The sequence below is a fragment of the Plectropomus leopardus genome, chromosome 11 (genome assembly GCF_008729295.1).
Source record: "Plectropomus leopardus isolate mb chromosome 11, YSFRI_Pleo_2.0, whole genome shotgun sequence".
Taxonomy (NCBI): Eukaryota; Metazoa; Chordata; class Actinopteri; order Perciformes; family Serranidae; genus Plectropomus; species Plectropomus leopardus.
In genome coordinates, this window is record NC_056473.1 from 4840776 (window position 1) to 4868234 (window position 27459).

At 38.9% G+C, this 27459-nt stretch overlaps 1 protein-coding gene across 3 annotated transcripts; it reads left to right on the forward strand.

The window, feature by feature from the left end:
* Nucleotides 1-2049: 2049 nt before the first annotated feature.
* Nucleotides 2050-24276, forward strand: dapk2b (death-associated protein kinase 2b). Of its 3 annotated transcripts, XM_042496163.1 has the most exons (12): nt 2050-2179; nt 2709-2867; nt 11728-11949; nt 13584-13722; nt 15751-15880; nt 15983-16031; nt 16124-16150; nt 16248-16400; nt 17609-17654; nt 20400-20489; nt 20581-20661; nt 23357-24276. In XM_042496163.1, the coding sequence occupies exons 2-12, from the start codon at nt 2791-2793 to the stop codon at nt 23432-23434; spliced, it is 1092 nt and encodes a 363-aa protein (XP_042352097.1). In that variant the 5' UTR covers nt 2050-2179; nt 2709-2790; the 3' UTR covers nt 23435-24276. The 3 variants fall into 3 exon arrangements, with proteins under 3 accessions (XP_042352097.1, XP_042352096.1, XP_042352095.1); XM_042496162.1 differs by lacking the exons at nt 20400-20489; nt 20581-20661; nt 23357-24276 and adding an exon at nt 18398-19121 and having other exon boundaries at nt 2706-2867; XM_042496161.1 differs by lacking the exons at nt 20400-20489; nt 20581-20661; nt 23357-24276 and adding an exon at nt 18398-19121.
* Nucleotides 24277-27459: the final 3183 nt, after the last annotated feature.

Sequence of the window (27459 nt, forward strand, 5' to 3'; positions counted from 1 at the left end):
ACTCTTGATTAATTTATACCTAAATGTCTCATGATTATTGAAATGTTCCTAACGACATGTTTGGAAAGATTTTTTTGCACCTACGTTTGTACTTAAAGATATACAATGCAGGATTTTCCCAGTAAACAATTTATTGACTCATACAAAAGTAATCCCTCTCAATATTTACTGGGTGTATTTGTTTGCCTGTATTTTCTTAATTCAAATAGAGCACTTTAATGTGCGTGTACCCCTCCAGCGCTCACATGAGGTCAGGGCCTTATTCCATCATAGCGACCAGGTGCCAGACTGTAAGCAGCAGGCATCCAAGAGAAAAAAATCTAATTTAGGGAGGCAAACACCAAATGAGAGGCAATCTGTTGTTTGTTTCTAACTTCACTTTAACTAGTGAGTGTGTTTCCAAACCGTAACAGACAATCCTGCAAAGGATACCTTTAAGTACTACATTATTAGATAATTTTCCCAAAGACAAGTGTTTTACACTCACATTTGTGTTTTGACTTAAGAAAATTGTGTAGCGGTTCCTGGATTTTGTTAGTGGAATATTTTAAATTGCCACACGCACCAAATCAGTGGATCCCCACAAATTACCGGATTATCCAACGTCTTTTTGAAACTGTTCTTAAGATTATTTTGCTTTTTTAAGTCATGTTCATGATTTTTCTTAACATTAGTTGGGGTTGTAAGGTTTTCAAGGGATTCAGTTACCCCTGACTAAAACCTTTTTTACAAGATATACAGAACATGCATAATGCTGGGATTATTTTTCTGAGCCTTGTCTGAAAATGCCGATGTATTTGCATTCACTGTCCTCAGTGTGGCAGTATAACATTTGTCTCCTCAGTGTTTACACTTGTTCACAGGTAACCTTCACACAGTTTATCATACTGACTTGATAAAATGGCTGAAGTCAGGCTGTCAGAGTGATTGCAATATATGCAAAATATGCAAAAACAGAAGTATGATTTGTTATCTACGAGGGAAGTGTTTTAGAAGATTTCTAGATGTGTAGCAACATCTTCCACATCCAGGTACTTACAGAAAACCGTTTACTCTTTTGTGGTTATGGTATCTATTATATATGTTTTATAATTTCCATTGTTAAAACAGACCAGAATGAAAAGGTTAATTACTTAGAGGGAAATCATGTTTATATTTGGTTCGTGAACAGTATAAAACTGTAGTTTGAATTTACGAGAGAGGAAGAAGTTTTTCTCACTTAGCCCCGTCCCCTTTTGTGCTGATGTATTGTTTACACTTTTAATGTCCTTTATTTTTATATTTGTGATAGAAATTTTGTTGTGAGCAAATGGCTGAATTGTTCTAATGATGGAAATGTGACTAAAAAAAGACCCGTGGAAGTTAAGCTTTAATGCATTTGGGATTTTAAGAGTTTTTCTTCATGAGAGCAGGTCTCTCTAGAGATCAAAATGTTCAACTTTGATCTGTTTAAGAATTTTAGGTCCACTCATTTTGTCAAAGGGCTCATACAACAGGTTTCAATATTTACTCATATTTCATTACACAACTTTTGATCTAAGGCTAGTTTGTATGCTTTTTTTGTTTTCTGTCAGTTTAATTCACACGGAATAAGCTACATTTAATCTTTTCTTTCCTCTTTTTTATTTCTTTTTTCCCAGCAATGTATTGCACAAATGTAATGACTTCAAATTATTATGGGGCACTTCCCATTTTGTATGTGCATTTCTATAATTTCTTGTCCATTGTTACCATTTAATGATGAAAAAGGCAAAGCTTTTGTTACAGAAGTGAATATGTGCCACTGTATGCTTTTGTTATACCAGTTAAAAGACAAATTCAATAAACAACGACAGAGTGAAATCTCTTTTATCTGCAGGTGCTCATAAAAAGTAAAAAAAAAAAAACCATCCAGCTGTTTGTAGTAATCCTCACTTCCTTAAATGCTCGGTAGAATAAACAGACATGTCAGTCATGTTTATTGTTAGCCTGCCTCTCTCATGCATGCAGTTTCATAATAGAGCCATGAGGGGGAGGGACTTCTGCAGACACAAAAGCCTGATGGTGCTGCCACAAGTGACAGAAAACAACAGAGAGGCCACAGGAGCAGTTTGGTGCCTGAAGTGCTGCCATGAGGAGAACAGACCGGCTGTAGGAGACGTGGGAACGGATGCAAGTTTATCTTCAGCTCTGACAGAAGGTAAGACATACGCTTTGATTGCAGTGTGGAGCCACTTCAAGTGTGACATGAAACTTAGGAAGTCTGTGGTGTTTCAGGGGTCTTTAGTCTTCACATTTTTGTTTGTATTTTTATAGCAGTAAATGCTATTTTCAGTACTTAGAAAGTATATGTTGCTGCTGTCAGCCTGTTTGCCAGACAGAAAGTTTCACAAAGGTAGCAAATTTCAGATATCCTGCCCTAATTACCCCAAATGTTTTTTTTTTGTTTTTTTCATTTGTAATCCTGATTTAATCACAACTAAACACTGTTATTCTGCCAGCTTGGCACACTTGTATGAGTTGCTTATTAAAGCCAATAATCAGTATTTAGACAAGTGAAACACAGACTAAGTCCACATTTTTACTTCATTTTCTGGTCACGTACGGTTTCTCAATAGGTAGATAAAAGTTGTTACTACTCTGAGATGGAATGCTTTACAAGCTGGAACATGTAAACATCTTCATCACTGCAGTCAGAATTCTTCAGGAACACCTCTTTCTATCAGCAGGGCTGGACTCGTGGAGAAAGGGAAGCAGACGGCTGGATAGACGGGCTTTAGTGGTGCACGTTTGAGGAGATAAAATACATCAATGAAGACACCTGGCATGGCGGTGTTCAAGCAGCAGAATGTGGAGGATTTCTATGACATTGGAGAAGAACTGGGGAGGTGAGTGTTTCACAAAGTTGCACAGTAAGAGATGTTTAATTCCACTCCTTAGAAAATGATCCTTCTCAATTTGTGTGAGTCAGAGTGTGATTCAGCTCTCCCCTGAATGCCTCTTGACCTTGTGGTCCTCATGTGTAGGTATGCAAACAGCTGGCCTTGTTTAAGCTTGAAATTGGGAGTGTCACCATGTTGAAGTAGGCTGAAGTTTACAGCGAGAGATAAAGCCTGAAAAGTAAACGCACTTTGAGAAAACAAGCTGTGTTTGAGCAGATCCAGGAGAGAAAATAAAATTTGATTTACTACTTTTGTAAGGATGGTGGTGTCTGGGTGGAGGATCAATGTGTTAAGTGTTTAGGAGCCAGACATCGAGGAAACTGGGTCCCCATGGGGAAATACATTAAAGGAAGTTTGCAGGGTGTAGTGTGGATTGAGGAAGCTACAAATCCACTCTGCACAGAAGGACAGCTTTGGCATGTGTGCATCACTCGCTAACAGAGAGAAAGGGTGTGAAATGAAAGTGTCTGACCTCTAAACTTTCACCACCCATCAAAATATGCACCGTGTCCCAGTTATTGCTGGTCATTTACTGCACAGCTGCTCCGACACACCCTGACAGTGTACGCCTACAGAGGCAAAGTTTTGTCACATTTTCTTTGTATTTTGCATTGGGGTTCATCATCATCATGTGCTTGATAGCATAAAATATTAAAATGCATCTGCGAATGAAAAGATTGATTATCAAGATAAACAGACTGCCTTTCAATGATAATGGGTGTCATCTTTTTGGTAGTCTTTAACCTGCAATTAATGCTTTATTAATAGCAAATTGATCATGTATTGATGCCCTCTGGATTAGTTATAAGGTATTGTTAAAAACAATGTTCTTAAAATGTACAATACAATATATAATGACAGATTATCTCCAAAATTTTAGATGCTCTCCTGATTAATTAAAGGAATACTTAACATGAAAAATAATTATTTGTGTATCAGTTACTTACACCATATTACACTGAATTTGGGAAGAAAGTTTTCTCATATGAACTCTGGTTGTGCATTCCACCGAGCAGAGTTCAAATTTGTCCCGGCGTGCTACTCGACTGTGTCTCAAATGTTTATGCGAAGGTGTTTTAAATCGTAAGGTTTTAGAAAAAATGCATGTGTTTGGGAAGTACTGAGTGTAGGACTGCATAAATAAGACCTGGATTATACTGCACATATTGTGTGTGTGTCTGCAAACAGATGTTTTCATATAGTTTTGCTTTTGTTTCATTTACCATGAAGGCATGCGACACAGCAAAGTTTCTTTTTAAATTTAACACAACTCGGGATGAGTAACTGATATACAGATGATCAAGGATGAGGAAGGACAAAGCAAGTGTCATGCTGGCCATAACCTGGCAATTCAAATGTTCTTTGAAATGAATTTTAACAAATCTAAAAAAACTAATGATTTCCCTGCATTACAACTTTTAAAGCCCCTGTTACAAAAAGCTTTTTAAAAGTTATTTCTGAAGCGTTTATAAAAGGTTGATAAAGAGTGCCCTGTTGGAGAGTAATAGTGATATTGTCAGTCTCTAAACAACACATTTCCACGCCTTTCATTTACCGCTGAGTTGTGGTTGAGCTGGAAACATGTTGCTTGATAAGACGACTCTGCTGTGAGCTGAGCTTCGTGCATGTTGAGCGCTGCTGTCATGGGAAATAGAAAGCTGGTGTGGTTAAGAGTAGCAGATGTCTGCGACTGAGAAAAAAAAAAAGAGTCTTTTTTTCAGTCACAGAAGTTGTCTGAGAATTTTCTCACTTGTGACAACTTTGTAGTGAGATTTGGAGGATGCAGCCCACCCCGCCCACAGTTTGTGAGATTCTCATGCGTTCAAGCCTCCCCTCTAAATGCTGCAATGGAACTGTTACTCAATTGTCCTCTTGAGAAGGTGGGGAAATTTGATAAGGGGGACCAAAAAACAATCTGTGGAGTTTTTAAGATATTCTGTGCTTAGTGGAACAGTTGAGCCATATGCTACAGGAAAGATGATGCATCACTGTCCTCCCTACTGACAAATTTCAATGTCACAGGGCCCCACACAATTGTACTCAATGTTTCTTTCCAGGACTGACGTGAGTTTTTGGTAAATCAATCTGTGAAACAACCCTTTGCTCGAGATGTGAGGCATGCACTGACCTGTCTCACAATGTGAGTGATGACATTGATGATGACATATAGTAGGAAGTGTCACAGTGTGAGCCCACAGCTGCCATCAGCCCTCCCACAACACTAGTGAGACTATGGTGAGCTGTTACGCCAGTGGCTGATGGTGGACTATGTGAGCTCCACCTGTCAACAACAGGTCCACTTTTTTCCATGTTTAGTCATAATAATCAGGAATTTTTATAACTTAACTACCGCCTGTGCTAGATGCTGATACTGTGGTGGCTATGAATGAAAAAAACAACACCATCACTGTTAGTCATCATCAAGCAACGTCAAAACTGCACAGGATGCACCCTTGGACAGGAAGTACCATTGTCTTTGCATGCCTGAACATAAATAAAAGGCTTGTAAACTTCCTCCTGATTTTGAAATCTCTAAAAACTGCACTTGCATCATAGCAGAGATTGTGTTTGGTGTTTTTGACCTCGCCAGTGGGGGCATGGCTCTACAAATAGTAATGTTGGCTGTCAGTCAGTCTACCACTTAAACCGAAATATCTTGACAATCATTGGATCTCAATTAAATTGTGTCCAGACATCTGTGGTCCCCAGAGGATGAATCCTCCTGACTCTGTGATCCTCTGACTCTTTTATAGTGCCACCATCAGGTCTAGAGCTTGGTATTGGTACTTAATGCCTTTAAGGTATTGACCTCAATAATCCAGTACCAGGTATTATTGAAATGTTTCTAGTCAAACAATACCTGCACTCAGTCCTTTTTGTGCAGTGGGTCTCGTCCGGGACCGTCCTCACCTAATCAACCAGTTGCAGCCATCTCCGAAGCCTCTCTCTTGAGCTGTTGAGCAGTTCCAGCAGTCTTGCACTGACACCGAAATGCCTCGACTCTTTTCTTAGACCTCTTCATAACCGTAAGATAATGTTAACTGTGTGATGTTAGGCAAGGTTAGCCCTGTCAGTGTGTGTCTGCCACTGAGTGGACTCCCGTAAATATCCCTGGCATAAAGCTCATGCTCCCACAGCAGCAGCAAACAGTACTACCCTACAGTCTTTGGTGTGGTGAAGTTAAGTGCGGTGTATTCAGCAGAGCTGGCAGTTCAGTGTGCCAAGATACCACCAAAACATTTGAAATAATGGCTCAACTAAAACCCACTCCATTCCCATTATAGGCAAATGAAGTATTTTAATTTGTATCGGTATATCTTTGAGGGTAAGTACATGTGTTTGTACTAGAATCATCATTTTTGAAATGATACCCCTTACACACTTTATTAAAACTTAACAGAAAATAAAATAAAACTGGCCCAAACTGTCTCTGCTACTCTTGCTAGTAATCTAGTCAGTAAGTCTGCTGTTCCAACAATAACCAGCTCTGGTTTGGTAAAATAAAATCCCTAATTTACCAAGTTTTATGTAACAAATGACAAAAATCCCCATGGTCTCTCGCTGATGGCCCCCAGCTGTTTACAGTCCGGTAACTTCTCCCTCCACCACTAGGTGTTGAAGTGTTTTCAGCTCAGCTACATCTAGAAAGTGAAGTTTTTATCCACCCCTCCCCCCTGTTACAGGGGTTTTTAGTAGAGTTTTTCCTTGTGATGATGTGTGGGTCTAAGGGCAGAGGGATGTTGTATGTAAAGCCCTTTGAGGCAACCTGTGTTTTGTGATAATGGGCTTTAGAAATAAAATTGAAGTGAGTTCTGGTGGTTCATGCTGTGCACTACATACAATGAGTTTAAAAGAAAGAGGAGCACTTGTATTTATGACTGTATTGAGAAGCATACCTTCAGGATTTCTAAATACTATAATAGATAATAAATACTCTGGTATATCGTAATACCATAATACTGTGTAAGCCTAATTCCTACCACTAAATACCTGTAAAACTAATAACATTCCCATCTACCTCAACTGAACTTAGAATTTAGTGCTAACTAGCAAATTGCAGCATGCTAACTAAAATAGTGAACATAAAAAAAAACCTTGCTAAACATTAATATGTTAGCATTATAATTCAGAGCATTATAGCATGCTTAATTTAGAATTCAGTGTGAGCATTGCTGTCCCTAACCTCACAGATCCACTCGCATGTCTGTAGTCTCTTGTTATTGTCCTACTCAAATGTCTACTTCCATCTGAATGCAGGAACACTGAAAAGGTCACATCACACTCAACACTTGGTAAAGAGTAAACCAATTTGTTTCTAGGCACTGCGGTATTTGCAAATTCTATAAATACTAGCCACATTTTTGTAGAAGGAAACAAATTAGAGAAATAAGTTTGCAGAAGTCTGTTGTCTGTTGAGAGGATACAGTGAGGGCAGCGATGCACACTTGAGGCCGCAGCATTCACACGCTAGATGTGTTGAAGTGAGAAGAGCTGATGGTCGCGGGGCGGACAGGTGCTGCTGATGAGCGCAGTAAAGTGCTAGAATTTCTTTAAAGGGATTTACTGTACATGATGTATCTATAGCACAGACAGTCGGCACACATGTACAAGAAGCAAGACAAGAATGTGTGTTGTCAGCTCCAAGGGACATTCCTGCTGTTGAGTGGGGTGAAAAATGTGTTTATTTAGTGCAGCCTGGTAAAGGAAACTCCACGTTGACCTCTTTGACATTCCTGGAGTTCTGATTTTGACAGAGGTCACTGCATCACTGTCAGTAGATACTCGTACAGCCCTGCTTCTCAACAGATGCATTGTCGACATCTGACCACTTCAAAACAAGTGGGAATCCTAAACACTTAATGGGCATAAATGTTTAGACATTCATGATAGTAGCAGCAGATAAGGATTTTCAGGCATTTGTAGATAATGCATCAGAAATTACATTTCCTGCAGTGATGAGTCACACTTTAGAAGTTTAAGCTGCTTCTCCTAAACATCTGAGATCACAGATGGCGGGGGCAGTTAGGGACAGGGCTTGGCCAATTATGAATCTGTCCGTCTTTGTCACGCCGCCCCAGAGGTTCAGTTGAGAAATGTGTTTAAATATTGGGCCGGCGCCACTGGTCCGAGCATTCCTCCAACCTTGGCTGTGGATAATGACCTTCAGCTGTTGGAAGTGGAAAGTCTGTGGGGAGATGGTACTTTCAGCCCCACTGGCCCGGCTTAGAGCTAAGACAGCCGGCACGCCTGGCCCGTTGTGGAATACCACTCCCAGCATCACCGCTCTCACCACTTTTACCCTGCACCTCACAATAACACCAAAGTAAAGCCCTTGCGCTGACATGTTTGTTGTGTACTTTCTCACATTTGGACAAAAACAGTGAGGGGTCATTCTGTTGTGTTTTAACGGGCAAATAAAAGACACTGTTGTTGCTCCGGCTTTGTGACAGTTTCTCCCCTTGGGCTGCTTGATGTTTGCTTTCTTTGCAGGTGGAATTCATTGAGCGAGTTACCCTACTCCTCAGTTCACACATTATCGTAGTCATCTCTAACAGGCGATGTCTCAGGGGTGGAAACGTCCTGTGAATAGAACAGATAGAGGGGGCATTTCAGATTCCACTCTGCTGCTGCTCTGCTCCAGTACCCCGCCCGCTTTGTTTTTTATTTTTCCTTAGCGGCATGTGTGATACTCTTTGAAGACTATTGTTATGGCATACATACCCCCCCCCCCCCCCCCCCCCCCCCCCTTCTCTCCTGCATTCTCTGTTCGGACATGTTCACACTGACATCTGATCTTGTCAGTGTTTTTGTTGCTTTCATATGAGCAAATGAGCTTAATAATAACCCCCTCAGGCTCTGTGGTTAGAGTATGTATTTCTGTAGAATCTGGAAGCCACTGAGGCATAAAGAAATCTCTTGAGGATATTTGAAACACCTGTACCGTATAATGCAATTCAATACAAGTGCCCTGTAACTAATACTACTGCATATTTGTGGTGCTTTTACTCAAGTTTTTCTCAGCGGTTTAAGAAAGAAGGTAGAGAGTGGCAGTTCATGTGTTTTTGGGGGGGGGGGGGGGGTAAAGTGGATTTGTGTGCGATACTTATGCATAGTCAGTGTATTACTGACAGTAGATGTCAGCAGGCACACTCCCAGTTTGGAGAAGCAGGCTAGAGTCCCATCTATTCTTTCATCAAAGCCACCAGACTTGATTGACAAAAATAGTGATTTTAGCGCACTGAACACAGGAGTTTCTGGTGTACCGCTGCTTCGACAAGTTATTAAATGTTATTTAAGTTAATCCAAATTAACCCTTTCAAACTCCTAAGTCACACAATAACACAAACTAACTGATCAAGGTGTCTGTAGACCATCAGCTTCTGTAGTCAGCCATGTTAAATCCCTGTTTTTCTCAGTGGAGTCTGGCTTTAGAAAGAGCAATATGGCTTCATTGCCAGTTGGAGATCAATATCTGAAATTAAGGTAAGGCAGAGAAAATACTCTCAATATAGAATACACTCAAACTGATACGGATTTCTTTCGGTGGCTACAATATGTTTTGTTACTGAGCTCTCCATAGTAGATTCCGTAGCTTCTAAGACGCATTCCTGCCTGTTTCTCTTGACTGGAGGCATGCCATATGACAGTATACTGTATGTAATACAGTATTCTGTCAATGGATAAGTACCCCATACATCCCCACTTTAAAAAATCAGAACTATCCCTTTAATTTAGGTATTTGAGGCCATAGTTTGCAGTAATCACATTCAGTACTTAAAAAACCAAAACTCTCTTACTTGCCTTTATGAAAATGCAGAGCGCAAACAAGCATGAACAAAGAAGTCAGAAGTGATATCCGTCTGTCTCACCACTGGACCCAGGCCATCTAATGCCTCTTTGTTATGTCCTCTACCTGCTTTCCACAACCTCTTTTCCAAGTGACAAACCAAAAAAATCTTATGTCATTGTCAACTTTTCTACCATTTCTTTTGTGTGACTTTTTATTCAGCCTTTCACATAACATGAGTGTCCCATTTCACCAAAGGAAATGCCCCACGCAAAGACAATGCTCCCTGTTGAGTTGTTTACAACTTGGGACCCACAACACACTGCATTACCTCTCATGACAAAGACCAATTGCATAATACTGGATGTTCTAGCAAACATTTTGTCCCGCCAGTGTAATAGTCAATACTGATCTGGGCTTGTGTAGTGACAGTACACCCTAGTAACAGTTGTTTTGTCATTTTTAAGCAAGACAACCTAAAATAAAAGTCTTAGCTAAGTGCCTTGAGCGGAGCAGCTCCCAGATGTGGTTGTTGAACTGGACTGGGTGTGTCTCCAGAAGAGCAAACTGGCTCAACCCTTCCACACTAATGCAGTTAAGGAAAGGTTACTTTTGTATGTAAACTATTTATTTGTTTAGGGATGAGCTGGAGCTATCTCTGTGTGAGCGCTCTGTGAATGTACAAAGTGTAAACTGCTGTGTGAAATGAGCGTGGCAGGAGCACAGCATGTATCCATGTGTTTTTGGATAAGCTTTATCCAGCAGCTCCGGCTCAGCAGGCTCTTTCCTCCTTCCTCGCCTCAGCAGCAGCAGCAGCAGCAGCAGCAGCAGCAGCAGCAGCAGCAGCAGCAAAGATGTGGCAGGTGGAGAGCGAGCCGGGCTATTCTTAGCCCACTAGACACCATGATGATAGTGGACACAGACTGGACAGCCTCTCACAGCCAACCTGGAATATCTGTGTGGACAGTCATATCCAAAACATATGCCTGCCAGTCATTATCTGTATCCTCTCTCTCTGTGTTATTTCACAATTTCTAAAAATGTTAAGTGTCCATGTTACACTAAAGTATTTGAAATGATGTTTGGTAAATACCATAATATAGTCACTAATCTGTATGCATACTTGTCTGATTGTTACTCATCTGCTCTATGAAAGACTACGTTCATCTTCCCCACTCAGAAACATTTTGCCAACCACATTCGCCCTTGTGTCCTTCTGTGGCCTGTTACTAAGGGATCAGTGACTGAGAGGTTTGTTTTCAGACTCTGAATGTATAAAGTGGGCTGGTCAGCCCACAGCAGCAGGAAGCGTGTAAAGCAGCAGGAGTGGCAGCAGGCTAAGATTATAAGTGCTGGACTGATAATAAAGACTCGCCACATATATTTAACTGGGCGACAGTGCTGGAAAATGCTTTCACACTTCTCATTCAGTCTGTCAGTGGGTCAATTATGAGTGAAATGACTGTGTAGTTGTCAGGGGAGAGTGATTGTTAACTTTACCAAGTTTACTGGTGGAGTCACCCCTGTCTTTTAATCTAATATACCAATTTTAGGTTACTATAGGATTCAAACTCATTAACTGAATGCCATAATCACATGTCCACAGGCTGTAGCATGCAGTACAAGAGCACAGCAAAAAAAGTGAAACAATAATCCACTGAGAGATGGTCTCTGAGCCACACCTCTGTTGTGAAATATTCAGAGTTTCTGGGATTTTTTCAGTGGACTGAGCTCTCGGGGATGGCTAGAAATTTGGCAGGAAGGTTGCTGGAGTGGGAGGACAGCAGCTCTGTCCACACTGCTGGCCTGTCCGATTGTTCTCTGTCTAGTCGGGAAACAGAGGTCATGAACTGTACCTCAATGTTTCAGCTGGTTTTGACACAATGGTTTCCTCCTTGATATCTGTCTTCACCTACAGCTATATCCTGTTTTAATTGTTAAGATTGTCATTAGAAATTGTTCTCTGTCTTGAAAAATTACAGAACGCTAAGTGTCTTTTTTCTTCTTTTGTGTCTGCAGTGGGCAGTTTGCGATTGTCAAACGCTGCGTAGAGAAGAGCACAGGTGTGGAATATGCAGCAAAGTTTATCAAGAAGCGCCAGAGTCGGGCCAGCAGACGTGGCGTAAGAAGAGAGGAGATTGAGAGGGAAGTGGACATCCTGCAGCAGCTCCAGCACAACAACATAATATCCCTGCATGACGTGTACGAGAACCGCACGGATGTGGTGCTCATCCTCGAACTGTGAGTCAACAGTGCATCACAACATCCTTAAAAGAATCGAGTTTAGTCATGCTTGCCAATAACACTAGCATTACACCTGAAAATATCCAAACATCTCCACTTTTTTTGTTCATGTTCTCACGTGTGAGTTCATTTCTGTGTACGCAGATTGTTTGTTCAGTCTGTGTTTGCTGAGAACCTTTTTGCCAGCATCATGTCTGCCAGAGACAACCGCATGTCTCTCGCAGAGTCAATAGGCTTGTGTTTCCTCAGAGCGAGGGCCCTGTTTGGGTCCACAGAGTGCCTGGCAACATGGCAGGCACAATTAGGACTAAAAGAAAGCTCAGTCCACTCAAAGCAGCGATAAACTGACTAACAGAACAGTTCCTGTTAGATGCAGGATGAGACACTGCGAGTCACTAAGTCTGTTCTGTTTTCTTTGTGCCAATATAAAAGAACATCATGTTTATGGGCTGCCAGCTGGTCAAAAGATGTGTTTTACCACTTTTCAGCAGGTTTTCAAGTATTTTATTATAAAAACATTTTTACAGTGATTCATAAGTAGGGCACATTGTTACCATAAACAAACATATCTAAGGCATCCTGAACCAGTGCATCCAAATCCTGAGAACTCACTTCAGATAATGTTGAAGAGAGCCCTCCCTCCAGATTATCTGACTATGTTTGTGTGTGCAGGTGTTTTACTTGTGTTGTGGGGACATAAGTCTAGGCGGGTTTCCACTAACCCTTAAATTGTACAAATTAACATTGCGAATTTAAAATACATCCAATGGAAACATGTCAATTTTGAAAGAAACTCCCATTTATCACAAAAAAGTTTTGCGCTTGCATGAGTTGATATTTTAGGTGATTTGAAAAGGCCATATTTGGCTTGTCAGTAGGAACTGGCTCCCTCATGATGCAGCAGGAGCTACAAGAGGTGTTATTGCATCACATAACTCTTCTAAAGTTAAGTGGATCATCCAGAAGTTTTGAATCTACAATTCCTGAAATTGTGGACTGTCACCTCCCAGAAATCCTTCATACGTGGCCACTCCCACGTTTAAGAGGTTTGCCTTTGCATTATCGCTCGCACAACATGCCTAAGTCGCCTGTGATTGGAAATAATGAAGAAGTGTGGTGGCTGCAATAGAAATAAACCTGCTTATGTTTTGAACATCCATCACTATGCTTCTTCGATTGTTATTGCCCGAGGAGAAGTTGCATAACATCACTCAGTAGGTACGCAGTCATCTTGCAATTGTATTTTATCGACATTTTGAAAATATCACTTAAGTTTTGTGCAAATCTGTAATGAAAACTGTCACATTGTGGAGACTCACTTTCAGTATAGGGACAGTTTTATATTTTGATTTAGTATTTTTGTCTTATGTTGTCTGTTTATAACTTACGTTGCTGCCTGTTTTTGGGCTGGACCCTTTTAAAAAAGAGTTTTATTAATCTCAAGAAGTTTTTCTGGTTAAATAAAGGTTCAATAAATAAAATTAAAAAATGAAAAAATATTTGATTTAATAAAAGGCAGTTTTCAGCAGCTGTTCAAGGGTTATGTGTGTTGATGTAATGTCCTTTGTAGTGGTGAAAACGTGACCCTGTGTGTGTGTGTGTGTGTGTGTGTGTGTGTGTGTGTGTTACAGGGTGTCTGGAGGAGAGCTATTTGACTTCTTGGCTCAGAAGGAGTCTCTCAGTGAAGAGGAGGCCACTCGGTTTATCAAGCAAATCCTAGATGGAGTCCAGTACCTCCACTCCAAGAGGATTGCGCATTTTGATCTGAAGGTATGCTCCCTCTACGCACAATATGTAAATCTATGCTTGTCTCGTGACGATGATGATACTCGTTACCTTCACAGCTACTGAACTGTATAGCACATGCAGGGTCGAGTAGGACTCAAAGTGAAATATATATAGCAGGTGTCTAATGTACGTGTCGCTCGAGCCTCACCATTCTGAGTCACACATCCTTCCTGTTTTCTGTGGCTGAGGTCCAGACTCTCAGATACGGACACCACAAGGTTATCTCCTCACTTTCAGAGAGCAGTGTCGTCCACGCTGCTGACAGTCACTGTCCTGTTGTTATGCAGCTGCAGCTCCTCCTCTCACTTTTAATGGTTTTTATTTAGAAGTTAAGGAAAAGCGACACTCGGTGAAGGGTTTGATTCAAACCTGCCTGAGGCCTCGGCCTCACAATGACAGACCTGTGCGCTCATTTTTCTGTGAAATCGCAGGGTTAAGACTCATTCAGGGAAAATGTTGAAACTGTTAGCACAGTCAACGCAGATTTTAAAGAGCTTGTGACCTTTATATTAATTTAGAGAAATCCAAAGCAACACAGTTACTATGCTAAACTCATAAAATAACTAATTGTGTGTTGTTTGTTTAACCCTTAGGGACTGTCTGGCGCATTTAACGCTCTTAATCTTTGAATTTCCAGCTCAGCTCCCACAATAAAAATAAAATACACCGTGTAAACAAAATTGTTACATTTATACTATCAAGTATAAAAAATGTGCCACTGAAACCCATTCAAACATGCACCGTATTATTTTTGTGTGTCATTCTTTGTCAATTTTTACTATTTTCCACCTGATGATGCCATTTTTTACCATATTTGGCATATGGAGAAAATACATGCTTATTTCCACAAGGTGCACCATCACAATCAGTGTTGCTGCAAATCATTGACATATCCTTGGCTGCGATAATCAAAATAAATAAATATAAAATTTGCATGTACTATGTTAAAAAAATATATTTTTGATGTGTTTTTTTTTCATCTAAAAACAGTGGCATCATGACAAAAACTTGGCATTTAAAGGGTTAAAATTATAAAAATCAATTATTTATTGATTATATATTATATTTATGATTAGGACTTAAGTTAGTTGAAATCAAATCAACTCAGTGAAAGTAGGAAATAATTATGTATAGTATCTTTAAAGCTTGATTTTGAAAAGTGCATTCTGTGCGCTGGGCAATATGAGTGTGTCTAATAGTGAAGGGTTAAAGGTATACTTTGCAGGAATAGTTGGTTACTTTTTGCAATCAATATAGCAGCGAAAGTGAAAGCCAATTTCTGATTCACTCTCATTTCCTTTATTATCTTAACAATTTTTGTAGCTTCCTCCTTGATGTATTCTGCTTTCGGCACCTGGTTGCTACCTTTTTTTAATAAAGTCACGACCTCACCTGCACACTGTGTCCAAGAACACAAAATAAGAAAAAACACAGACAGGGGCAGATTCTCTGCAGATGAATACACCACCACAGACCTCTACTGGGTCATAAGCGATTAAGAGAGATTGGTTTTTACTTTTAAGTCCATACATTGTTTTTGTATGAAAATCCTGCTCAGTATATCTTGAATTTGTGCAAAAATCAAAGTGTAAAATAACTTCCTGTATGGATCCCGACCATGAAAAAGTCCTGCACATAACACCCGTAAACGTTAATTTATCTATTTTACACCATTGCTTTTGTTGGGATTGAATGTTAATTAATTATCTCTGGAGGTGCCAAAGATTTTATTACTTTAAACTATTTCCTGCAGTTTCCAGTCTTTATGCTAAGCAACTGTGAATTATTTCTCAGCAGAAATAGAATAAGCAAAAGTTTTAGAGCTTTTACTTTCAGATTTTGAGTAGATATGACTGTAACTGATGCAATGTTTTTCTTTAATGCTTACGTAAAAGGAGGCTTTGAGCAGGTAACTTGTTTTATTCAGTGTTGTTTATGAATTGCCCAGTCTGGGTATTAGTAGAAATCTGTTGACAAATGTGCCTCTGTTTTGTTCTGTTTGCACTTCAGCCTGAAAACATAATGCTGCTGGACAGGAATGTCCCTCTACCCCGCATCAAACTCATAGACTTTGGACTGGCACACAAAATAGAAGCTGGGGCAGATTTCAAAAACATTTTTGGAACCCCTGAATTTGTTGGTAAGTGTTTTTATGTGGGATGTGTTTGCAGTGAAGGACATTTTGAGAGGAGGCCTGGTGTTTGGCCCGGCGCTGTTTGTGATGTGTGCTGTCTATTTTCAGCTCCAGAGATAGTCAACTATGAGCAGCTGGGATTGGAGGCAGACATGTGGTAAGAGCTTTTAATTACCTCTGACTCTGCTGCCTTCCATACAACAGGCTGCAGCGCATAACTTTGGATTAACCTTGTGCTGTTTTTCACAGGAGCATCGGAGTCATCACATATATACTGTAAGTTGGGATGATTCTTGATTATGAATAAGGAATCTTAATGTACCTAGAGAGATTATCGAGGACGGTCTCAGTGAATGTGTGATTGTTGTTTTAGACTGAGCGGAGCGTCACCTTTCCTGGGCGACACGAAGCAGGAAACGCTTGGAAACATCTCGGCGATGGACTACGAGTTCGACGAAGAGCTCTTTAGCAATACAAGCGAGCTGGCCAAGAGCTTCATCAGACAGCTCCTGGTGAAGGACACGAGGTAAAAAAAAAAAAAGAGACAGCTGAAGGTCAAATCCAGTGATTCAGATTCAGCATTAAAGGCTTCACTGCAATAAATCCTGAGAACACATAATGTGCAGATCTGATCCAAATGACAATGAAAGAAAGAAACAGTTCACAGGAATCTAGAGCAAGGACTTAGGCACATTTGTTTTTGGTGCACAGTATGATACACTAAATAAAGCATGTTAAATAAACTTCTGTCTCAAAGTCAATGGGTTTTTGGGTAGAAGCCTGAAAGAAGGTCCGTGGTTTACAGAAGTTAAAAAGACTTCCACGTTTGTCTTAAGACATAAAATATGTAAGTGAATACTCAGCTGCGATTTGTGAAGCTTTAATTTGCCTTAGAAAAGGCGGTTGCTAAGAAGTGGCTAAACGAGACTACACAACGTCATCATGCGGAACTGCACTGAATACAGCATCGCGACCACAGTGTAGTTAATTTTAGCCTAACAGTGGCTTTTTAATACTGGTGATTGCATTTAGGCTTCCTGAAAGTGGTGTTCATTTGCAAAGATTATTTTCCTGAATAAATATGTAAGTATAAGCATTTAAATGCCAGAGAGCATTTTTTCTGCAGGGATCAAAAATCCAATGGGAAAATCCCATAGGCTTTTTGAAGAGGTAACCAGAACAATGTTAGCTCATGGGTTTGCCTACAGAAAACCGTCATCCCTGGGGCACTCTATGGTGGTCCATGAACTAATTTGTATCATTTTACAATCTCCTAGAAAATGAACGCTCGATTTACAGCACCATCGAAGTGCATCAGCTTTTGTACAACCAAAACAGGAAGAGGATAGGGCTTTTATTTGCCCGGTTTCTATCAGTAGCTATCAACAGTTACTAAAGTTTAGTTGTAAGTTATTTGCGGTTCTCTCCATAGAGGCAAAAATGGTGGATGGGGGAACAACTAAAATCACTGTACAACAAACTGCAGAGTGTCATTTGTTGTTACATAGAGATCCAGTAATCTCCAGCAACACTAACTGTAATACAACTTGGACATGCTAGGGGAGGGAAAGTTGTTTCCACTTTAACATGTGTTTCCATTTAAATGCACATCCACGAAACTGAATATTCCTGTGGCCATAGTCCCGAGAGATTTACATCCGAAAGCGTGACTGCTCAGTTATTCGGGGTATATTTACTCAGCTGCATTTTTTTTTCTTTCTCTCATCATTTTAGAAAACGGATGACCATACAAGACGCCCTCAACCATCACTGGATCAAGGTATGTGCTTGATTTATGTGTATTGTCGCATGTTTTTCTTCCCTCAATAACTCCTGTCAGCCCCCCACCTACGTGTGAAAACATCTAACATGTGATGTCGGAGGTAAAATTCGGGTAACAGGTTTGTTTCTTATTAGAGAAGTAAATCCATCTTTAAATCTGCCAAGAAAAAAACAAAGATGACTTCATGCTCAAAAAGTTCACACCCTCTAACTTTGTATATGTTCTGGCTGGAAATCATGCATTACTGTTGCTTTATATTGTTTCCATCAGTGTACCACACCTCCTCTCTGAGGATTTTTTTTTTTTTTTTGCTCTCCACCTATAAACACACTTAGCTACACACATCATGAACAGCTGTTTTTGCAGTATAAAATTTTGTCCAGAAATTCAAGTGATCGAGCTGAAGATGTCACTAATTGTGTTTTAATGGCATGGACATTTAACAACTTGTGTTGAAGACGTCCACAACGACATTAGCCGCTGAGATGCATGTGAATGGTGTTTTTGCTGTGGAGTCGTCTTCATCCTGTTTGGATTCGAGCATGAAGCCAGGAAACATAACACGCCCAACAGGAATGTCTGTTGTTTTCGTGGCACTCTCACCTGCCATGGCTTCGCTGTAGGGTCACACACTAACCCTACAGTGCCACATCTGCTGGGATATACACCGCTGTGTGTGTTTTCAAGATGCAACAATGAGACTCACTCAGTGTCCCCCTCCTCCACTCTTCTGTCTGAAGTCCTGTGTCCACAATGAAGAAGACAGCGCTCCTGCTGAAGCTGAGAAGAAAGCAGAGACGCTGAAGACGAAGCGTCTAAAGGAGTACACCATCCAGTCCCACTCGAGCATGCCCCAGAATAACACATATGCCAACTTTGAGCGTTTTTCCCATGTGGTGGAGGACGTCAGTCTGATGGAGACGGGGCTGTCTGAGGTGGCAGGAGCCCGCCACGCTCTGCAGGGCGATATAGAAGCACTGCTCTCCATCTACAACGATAAGGAGGCCTGGTACAAGGAGGAGAGCGAGACTGCGAGGAAGCAGCTGTCCCAGGTCCGCTACGAGTTCCGTAAAGTGGAGGCCACGAGGAGGCTGCTGCAGGAGGACATGAAGTCTATAGATGCCAGTCTGGAGAGCATCAGTGGCAAGTACAACCAGCGGCAGAGTCAGCTGGACGCTCTGAGGCAGGAGCTGAACTCTGAGCTGCAGTGGCTGCAGGAGGTGATGAGTTCTCTGCATCCAGAGGGAGCCAACGGCAGCATGCACAGCAGCAGCCTGAACACGGACATGAAGCAGGCGCTGAAGGAGCTGCTGCATCAGTCCTGCAGGAGGGAACTGTGCCCTGAGGCCAAACAGCCGCTGACAGAGTCTGGCTGACAGCACACAAATAAAGACACACTTTTATTAACTTTAGACATCTCAACATGTTTTTTGAAAATGAGGTTGTTTGAATTCTACACATTTTTGGTTTTTTTCAGCAGCACAAACTTTTGAATGTATATCTGTGTAGTCTTTAAATTTTCTTTATATCTCATTTTATTTTCTTGTGTAAACAGTAGGAACAGAGATATGAAGAAATATGCTTATTTGCATTTTTACTAAGAGATTTATACCCATTTCATATCTCTATGATAAATATGAGGCATGAGACAGTTACCTTAGCTTAGTTTAGCTTAGCTTAGCACAAAGACTGTAAACAGAGGGAAACAGCTAGCCTGGCACTATTTGTATCTAAAAGCAAGCTGCCTGCCAGCACCGCTAAAGCTCACTGTTAAATGTATGTATACTTATATTCCAGTGCAAAGCTAAATGCCTTCTGGCTGCAGTTTCATGTTTGACAGATAGCATCATGTAACTCTCAGCAAGAATGCAAGTAAGCATATTTTACAAAATGTCAAACTATTTCTTTAAAGCAGCATAATTATTGGAAAAAGTAAAAAATATTCTAAAATGTCATTGATACTAAAAAAATGACTATGCTCTTGTTTGAATGAGCAGGTTTGCTTGTTATTTTGTAGATAAAAATAATAATGAAGACAAAACTCTTTATGATTGTTTTTTACTGTTATGGCCACAGTAACTCTTTTCAATGGAATGTAACAAGTTCACATTTTTTAATTGATTGATTTTTTTCATTCCATTTATTTTTAAGACTATGTTGATATGTACATTGATTTTTTTGTTTTTTTCACAAAAGTTTATGAAGTTACATGTTAACATGTTTTCATAGATTCAAATGTGCACTTTCAGAGATTGAGTTTATTTATTTTTAAAAAACTTTTTTAAAATTTCTTTCTTGGAGATGTTTTATGAGCTGACAGGAAAAACAACATCTATGATAAGATCACATGCGCATCAAAATCTTACCCCCTTATCTGTGTTTTTAGCATCTCAGCGGATGTACACGCCACACACACACCGACACACACACACACACACACACACACACACACACACACACACACACACACACACACACACACACACACACTTTTTGGACTTTGATGTGCACACTGACATTTTTCACTGTTGTCTAAACACTGAAATAAATGTTCAAATGTTTTTATATTTTCCCACTTTCATTTGTTTCACTTTCACTTTCACTTTCATTCATATGTTTCCTGTTGTACCTCAGATTATAGCTCCAGTTATTGACCAGTATTTTTGCATCATGTTCTTGGACTTGCTTGAACATCCAACATTAAAATGACTTCCTTTTTCATTCCTTTTTGTGTCTCTGCAGCCTCTGAATCCCAGACAGGCCATGGTGAAGAGGCTGTCAGTGGTCAATTTGGAGAACTTTAAGCGGCAGTATGTCAGACGCAGGTGGAAGGTAAGCGCACAGATGATTTGTTAAAGCAATTAAAAATGTCGTTTTTGATTGATTTGCAGACTCATTCTCTTTGCTTTTATCTGTTCAAAAGCTGACATTCAGGATTGTGGCTCTGTGCAACCACTTAACGCGGATCATGAAGAAGGGCCACAAGTTGCCTGAGCAAAATGAGGTAAGAACTCAGAGTTTCAAAGCGAAAAGCAATCACTTTGGGGGAGTCTTTGGGGACTTTGACACTCACTCTCTTGCTGAGGACCCACCCTGCTCTGCTTTACTCTGCCTCTGATTGGCTCACCCTAATTTTCTGATTGGCTTACCCTGATATTCTCACCCTAAATCTGACCAATATCACTCTTCATGCCTCCACATTCTCTACTGGTCAATAGTTTTGCAATGTTTAAATTACTGTGTGGAGGTTTGGGGCAGCAACTACAAAAGTTCATTACATTTTTGTTTAAAAAAAAAGGGAAATACAAATCATTCACAATGTCGGCTATCTGGATCATGTAACTTGGGATAACTTAATATTCTTACAGCCAAAATTATTAAAATGTATTGATCTTGTGGAATTTACAATGGCACAAATATGTTTAAGGCTAAATATAATCTACTACCAGTAAGTATTCAGATATTGTTTAGTGATTGAGAGGCAGGGTTACAGGTTAAGGGGAAAATTTAATTTCAGTACTTAGAGTGTTCGTACCACCACCAACTTTTTATATATTAATCTGTGGAGTGAAGCTATGGAACAGTTTTAATGTGGAGCTAAAACAATGCCTCACCATCAATAATTTTAAAATAATTTATGATTAATTACAGGGGTTACTATGTATTTATTTGGCTACCTAATATTTATTTTTTGTAGTTTATCTTCCTCTTTTTTTCTGTAAATAATAATTAAAATTTGTATAAAAAAATGATTTGGGGTTGTGGGTGTATGCATATATGATTAATTAATTAAAGTAAAGGGTTTAAATTAAAAAGTATGCTGGTTCATTCAAATTCAGTTACTTATGGAGCAAAGGGGTGGAATTAACCCTTGTGTTGCCTTAACTTTCTGTATACGTCATTTGTCCTAAAAATGACCTGCCTTCACTAAACCCCTAAAATAAAGCAGCTTGATTAAATTTTAAACTCCAGATCTATTTTGCACGAAGAAACAACCTTTTATTCATCACAAGTAGAGGTTAATCATTGCTAAAGGTACTGCGTGGGTGTATACATAATTCGTTAGCAAGATATATAACTTGTGTAGCCTAAGAAAGCTGAGGAAATGTGCAAAAAGTAGTTTTGAATGCATTTTATTAACGGGTAAAAATAACAGCCTGAAGCAACATAATATATTATACTTCACTATGAGGACAGTATGCAAGTTTGTGTGCATGGACTTTGCAGGTGTGTGTGTGTGTGTGTGTGTGTGTGATTTTACACCTGTCAGGTCAAAAATAAACCTGATTTTACCCTGTTGGTGTTCAGCTGTTTTACTTTTTCTGATGTTGGGATCATTCTAGGAAAGTCATGGAATTTCAAGTTGAAAAAAAGATAATTTAGGGGTTTTCTATGCTGTTATATGTAGTGGCGGTCATTTTTAGCCCCTAAGACAACGTAAGGGTTAAATAAATGTGTACTTCTTCTCACTCCTTTTCGAATATGTATACCAAGTCATCAGTGTACTTTTGCTTCATGTTTTTCGTTATCTGTTAATATTACTTTTTTTTCTGACAGCTTGTTTGTATATATTTCTCTATTTTATTTTTTACATGTTCAAAATAAATCAAATTTAAAAAATGCCCAAATCTAAGGCAACAAGCAGTAGCTGGTCAGATGGAGAACAGGACGGGCCATGCATTCACCATCCTAGGAAAAAAAACAAATGACTTCCAGGAGCAGTGACATCTTACTGACACTGTGTCGTTGCTTGATAACCAGTAGAGACTTTATGAAATCAGTCCTCCCAGCCAAGAAATAATACAACTCAAAACCACTCATAAAACCACAAAATGTAATTTTTATCATCTCAGTTTTTGTACAAATGAAACAAGATGTAGTGTTTCAATGTGTTGGGCAAAACATAATCTCTGGGGGGCCCCCAGACAAAGAGGCCCTGTCCTAAGTGACGGTATCCAGCCATCATATGGTAGATAAACGGGACCCCACATACAGGTTTCAAATATAATTTACTGTTTCATGCAAACATCAGAGTGGTATCACTCTTCTTAACCCCTTTGAAAGCTGGAGCGACATCACGTTCTTTGTGCTGCTTTCAGACACCACAAAGTGTTTGAACCTTTAAATCTGGAGGAAATTGGTGCAATTTCTTTTTTAAAAAATGGGGACAAAAAGGCAAAGGTAACTTGGTAAGAAATGTTCCACAAATTTCAAAAAACTTACTTGTATATGTAGCAATGTAGTTTTTTTTTTTTTTTTTTAGAAAAAAGCTAGGAAAAATGGTTAGGGAAACCTATATTTATAATTATTTAAAAAAAAAAATTATTCTTCACTAATTTTCAGGTAATTTTCCTGTACTTTTTACAAATTTCTTGCTATTTTTTGGCGTAATTTTTTCTTTCATTGCTCATTGCCTTCTTTCCAATTTTCCCAATTTTTTCAGGTTTCAAAGGGTTAACTAACACTGAAGAAGAACAGCAAGAAAATGTCCATGTTTTTCTTAAAAACAGTTTACAGTATTAATCCAGTAGCTATCATTTGAACTGTACTGTATTGGACTTTGTGACATTACATATTTAAGCTGGTAATTTGTAGCCTGTAATTCTATACTCTTTTTAAACTTTGTTAAAAATCTCCATCTGTCACCACACAATCGACTGCACATCTGTTTCTCACCCCAAACATTTTGATTATTTCAGAGGGACTGTGAAAGTGACCAAGAAGAAGAAATCCTGACGAGGAGGCCAAGGACCAGAAAGAGAAGCAGCACTTCCTGAGAGCAGTAAGTGTGCTGGCCAACGATGTTCCGGTTGCAAAACAGTGACTCTGCACCTTTGTAGGCGCACACTTTGCAGCTGATACTGGCCATAAAGAGTTCACTTACAGTATCTGTTTGAGTGACTGCTGCAGCATTTTCATTGATCAAGGCAACTTTGCATGTCGAGCTGACCCACAAAACCAGCACGTCATCCGCGGCCATGTGTTAGATAGCGTTGTGGCATCAGAAGATATAACTGGATTATTGTTGACAGGAACTGAGGCCAGTGTTAGCACGTCCACAAGAATACAGGCAGCTTCCTCTTATAACTGCAGTCTTAAATGTCCCTCAGCTGCTGTTTCACATCCCAGTATTGACAGATTATTGAGTTTTTATTGTGCAGACTGTACATGTGGATTTACAAGAAGTGTATTGTTTTCCAAAGCACTGACAAAATAAGATGGTAACAGGTCCTCAAATGTTTATATGTTTTTCTGTCTGTGTAAACACACTGTTAACCATTAACCTCATCAACAGCAGAATAATTGGCCTGAAGCCTGTACAAAATACTGAGCTGTTTACTTATGTGCAATGCATTACATCTGAAGCACACATAAAGACAGTACATTTATACCTTATATATAAATAAAATCAGTTTCCCAGAAGAGTTTTTTAAGGCAGTTATTAGGTCTGCATGAATTTATGGTGTAAACATAAATATCAGCCAAATGTCTTAATTTCACTGTAACTTGTGTCTTAACTTGTTACAAAGAGCAAACACACATGCGTTTTTTTTCGGTTCACTTGTGCATATTGTATGTACTGTAAAATGAAAATTTTGTTTAATAAATTAATGAAATTAACATTTGTCTTTGAGAATTTCTGTAAAGTCAAACAATCAGAATCAGAATCAGAATCAGAATACTTTATTCATCCCAAGGGAAATTCTGTTCGTAACAGTGCTCCGCTCAACAACAACAAACAGGTAAGAAAAACAAGACAATGCACATAGTGCACATAATGACAGAATAAACTATATACATAGTGCAAAGAGCAGTGCGCAAGAAATAAATAAGACTGTACAATAAGTAGGTCATTTATGAAATAACCTGACACTGTGCAGTGAGTGTGGAAGGATGACAAAAATGATATTTACAATTTAAAATGTGAATATCCCATTATTTTTAGATATAAGTCAGCGCCATTAAACTGTGAGGGCACTTATATTATAAGCTGGTCTGTTTAACCCTTTGGAATCTGGAGCGACATCACTTTTCTTTTGCTGCTTTCAGATACCTCTCAGAAGTTTTGAAACCTTTGAATCCAGAGCGTATTGGTGCAAATTCGTTCCTAAAACATGGAAAAAAAGCAATGAGCAATTTGATAAGAAATACTCCACAAAGTGGAAGAAATTAGTAAATTTAGAAAATGATTTTAAAACAGGGAGGGAAAATTGTCCAGGAATAAAAACAAGTTAACGAAAAACATATTTAAAATGATTAAAATTGGGGCGTCAGTGGCTGAGTGGATAAAGCAGGCGCCCCATAACTAAAGGCAGTGTCCTTACCGCAGCCTCAGGTTAAACTCCCATTCAAGGCCCTGTGCTGCATGTCGTCCGCACTCTCTCTCCCCCTTTCACACTATTGATCTGTCCTATCCAATAAAGGCTAAAATGCCAAAAAAATAATCTTAACAAAAAAGATTTAATTACATATTTAAAGTTGTGTCGCAAAATTATTATATTTTTTAAGCCCCTTTTCCGGGTCATCATCTCATTTGTTTTTTTTTTTTGGTTTTTTTTACTTTTTTTTTTTCCAATTCTCAGATAATTTTCTCAAACTTTTTTATAATTTGTTTTAATTATTTTATTTATATATATATATATATATATATATATATTTTTTTTTTTTTTTTTTTTTTTTTACAATTTTTTTAGGGTCATTTCTTCTTCTGTTCCTCACTGCCATCTTCTGATATTTTAGAAAGGGATCAAGCCAATGTATATATATATATATATATATATATATATATATATATATATATATATATATATATATATTATTATATTATTATTATTTATTATTATTATATATATATATATATATATATATATATATATATATATATATATATATATATATATATAATACAATACATTACAGTATATATACAATACATGTTTTAGCACATACAATGAGAAAAAACACGGATGCGTTGTACAAACTGCGTATACAAATTGGTGCCCCGACTCCTCTGAACATCACTGAGCACTAATTGTGACGGCACTCTCTCTGATTTCTCCTGCAGCCACTGTTCAATCATTCAGTCTCACAACAGAAACTTTGTTAGGAGGCAGCTGGGCTGAAAGAGATTTGAGGGATGACTTGACCTGAACTAAATACATTTTTTGGCAGTAACACAATGTAGGCCACACTGATGAAGGAATGAGTTGTAATCAACAAGTGGGTCAGTCTGAGATCAGTCAGCGTGTGTGTGTTTCAGTATCCCATTATATAATTATGCAATTTTCAGCATAAGGATGAAGACAGTACTGCATATATAGGTATGAGGGGTTTTAAACAATTAAATATTGCATTAAAGATAGGTGACTCACAAGAGACACAAAACAAAGAGCATGGTCACTATCATAGACTGTAAATAATACTTATTATCATTTATATTCAGTCTATGGTCAGTATAGCGTAACAGGCTTTAAAGTGGGTCAAGCTCCCAAACCAAGGGTCTTACATGTTCCATAACTAGTTGCAATTCAGCAAGTTTTTATTTTTAAAGGGATATTATATTATTTTTTACAAAATTTTTAGGACATACTTTACTGTGATTCTTTTTGGTGAATTTTTGACGGTTGCAGACTTGCCATGACACAATGGAGCATTGATTTCGTACTGACATCCCGATAAATCAGGTGAAGTTCTTCAAGGTAAGTACAACAAAGATTTATTTGTCATTCTTCTTGAACAGGGTTGAGGAAGAAATTAAATTAAAGTTGACCCTCAATCCTGCTACATTTTTCTGGCGTTGAAGGAGGAGTTGGGGAGTCTCACAGCCTGGGAAAGAAGCTGCTCTGTAGTCTGATGGTTCTGCAGCGGATACTTCTGTATCTTTTTCCAGATGGCAGCAGGGTGAACAGACTGTGGCTGCTGTCTTTTAGCATCCTTTGTGCTCTGTGCAGACACCTCACTTCACCGAGGTCACTGATGCTCTGCAGATGGGAACCAGTCGAGTTTTTTTTTTTACCTGAATCAGGTAAAACCAGTAAAATAAAAAAGTCAAATCTGAGGTAATTTAGCAACTGTGAGGTAATATACTTTGTCCATTAAAGAGTGCTGACATGTTTTAATATTCAAGTGTGTGGTATTTTGTTAACTTGTTTGTGTGTGTTGTGTTTATGTAATAACTGAATAATAGCCTATATTTTGTTATCAAAGATATCAATTATTTAATGAGTTTACTTATTATGTTGTTTTTTCAGGTAGCAGACTTGCCATGACACAACTGAGCACTGATTTGTACTGACGTTCCCCAAGTGTCCATTTTTGTCTTCATGCTGTGTCTCATAAATGTCTTTAATGAGGATTTTGAAATAAACACATGGAAGTCATGTCATTGAAATTCAGACAACAGACTGGATCTCTTTATTTCACACACATACAGTACATCACTTTGATCACAACAAATGAAACATATGAGCATCCTCTATACAGACTGTGGGAACATTTTTAATATACACACAGTACATGAGCCCCACAGGATGAAGCGGAATGAAGCCACCATTAGGTTGAACTTTGTGGCTCTCACTGTTAAATAAAGTGAGGAAAAAAATCATCTTAAACTATATTTAACTGTCAATATGAAGCAAGAAACTTCAACAGAAAAATGCCAGATGTCTCTACTGATATTGATTTATCTGTTCCAAGAAAATATATCCTCATTTATTGGCCTGACCCAAATATCAGTCATGCACCCTGCCGAGAACTTAGCTGATTATCGGCCTGACTCATATATCAGTCGAGTTTTCAACAG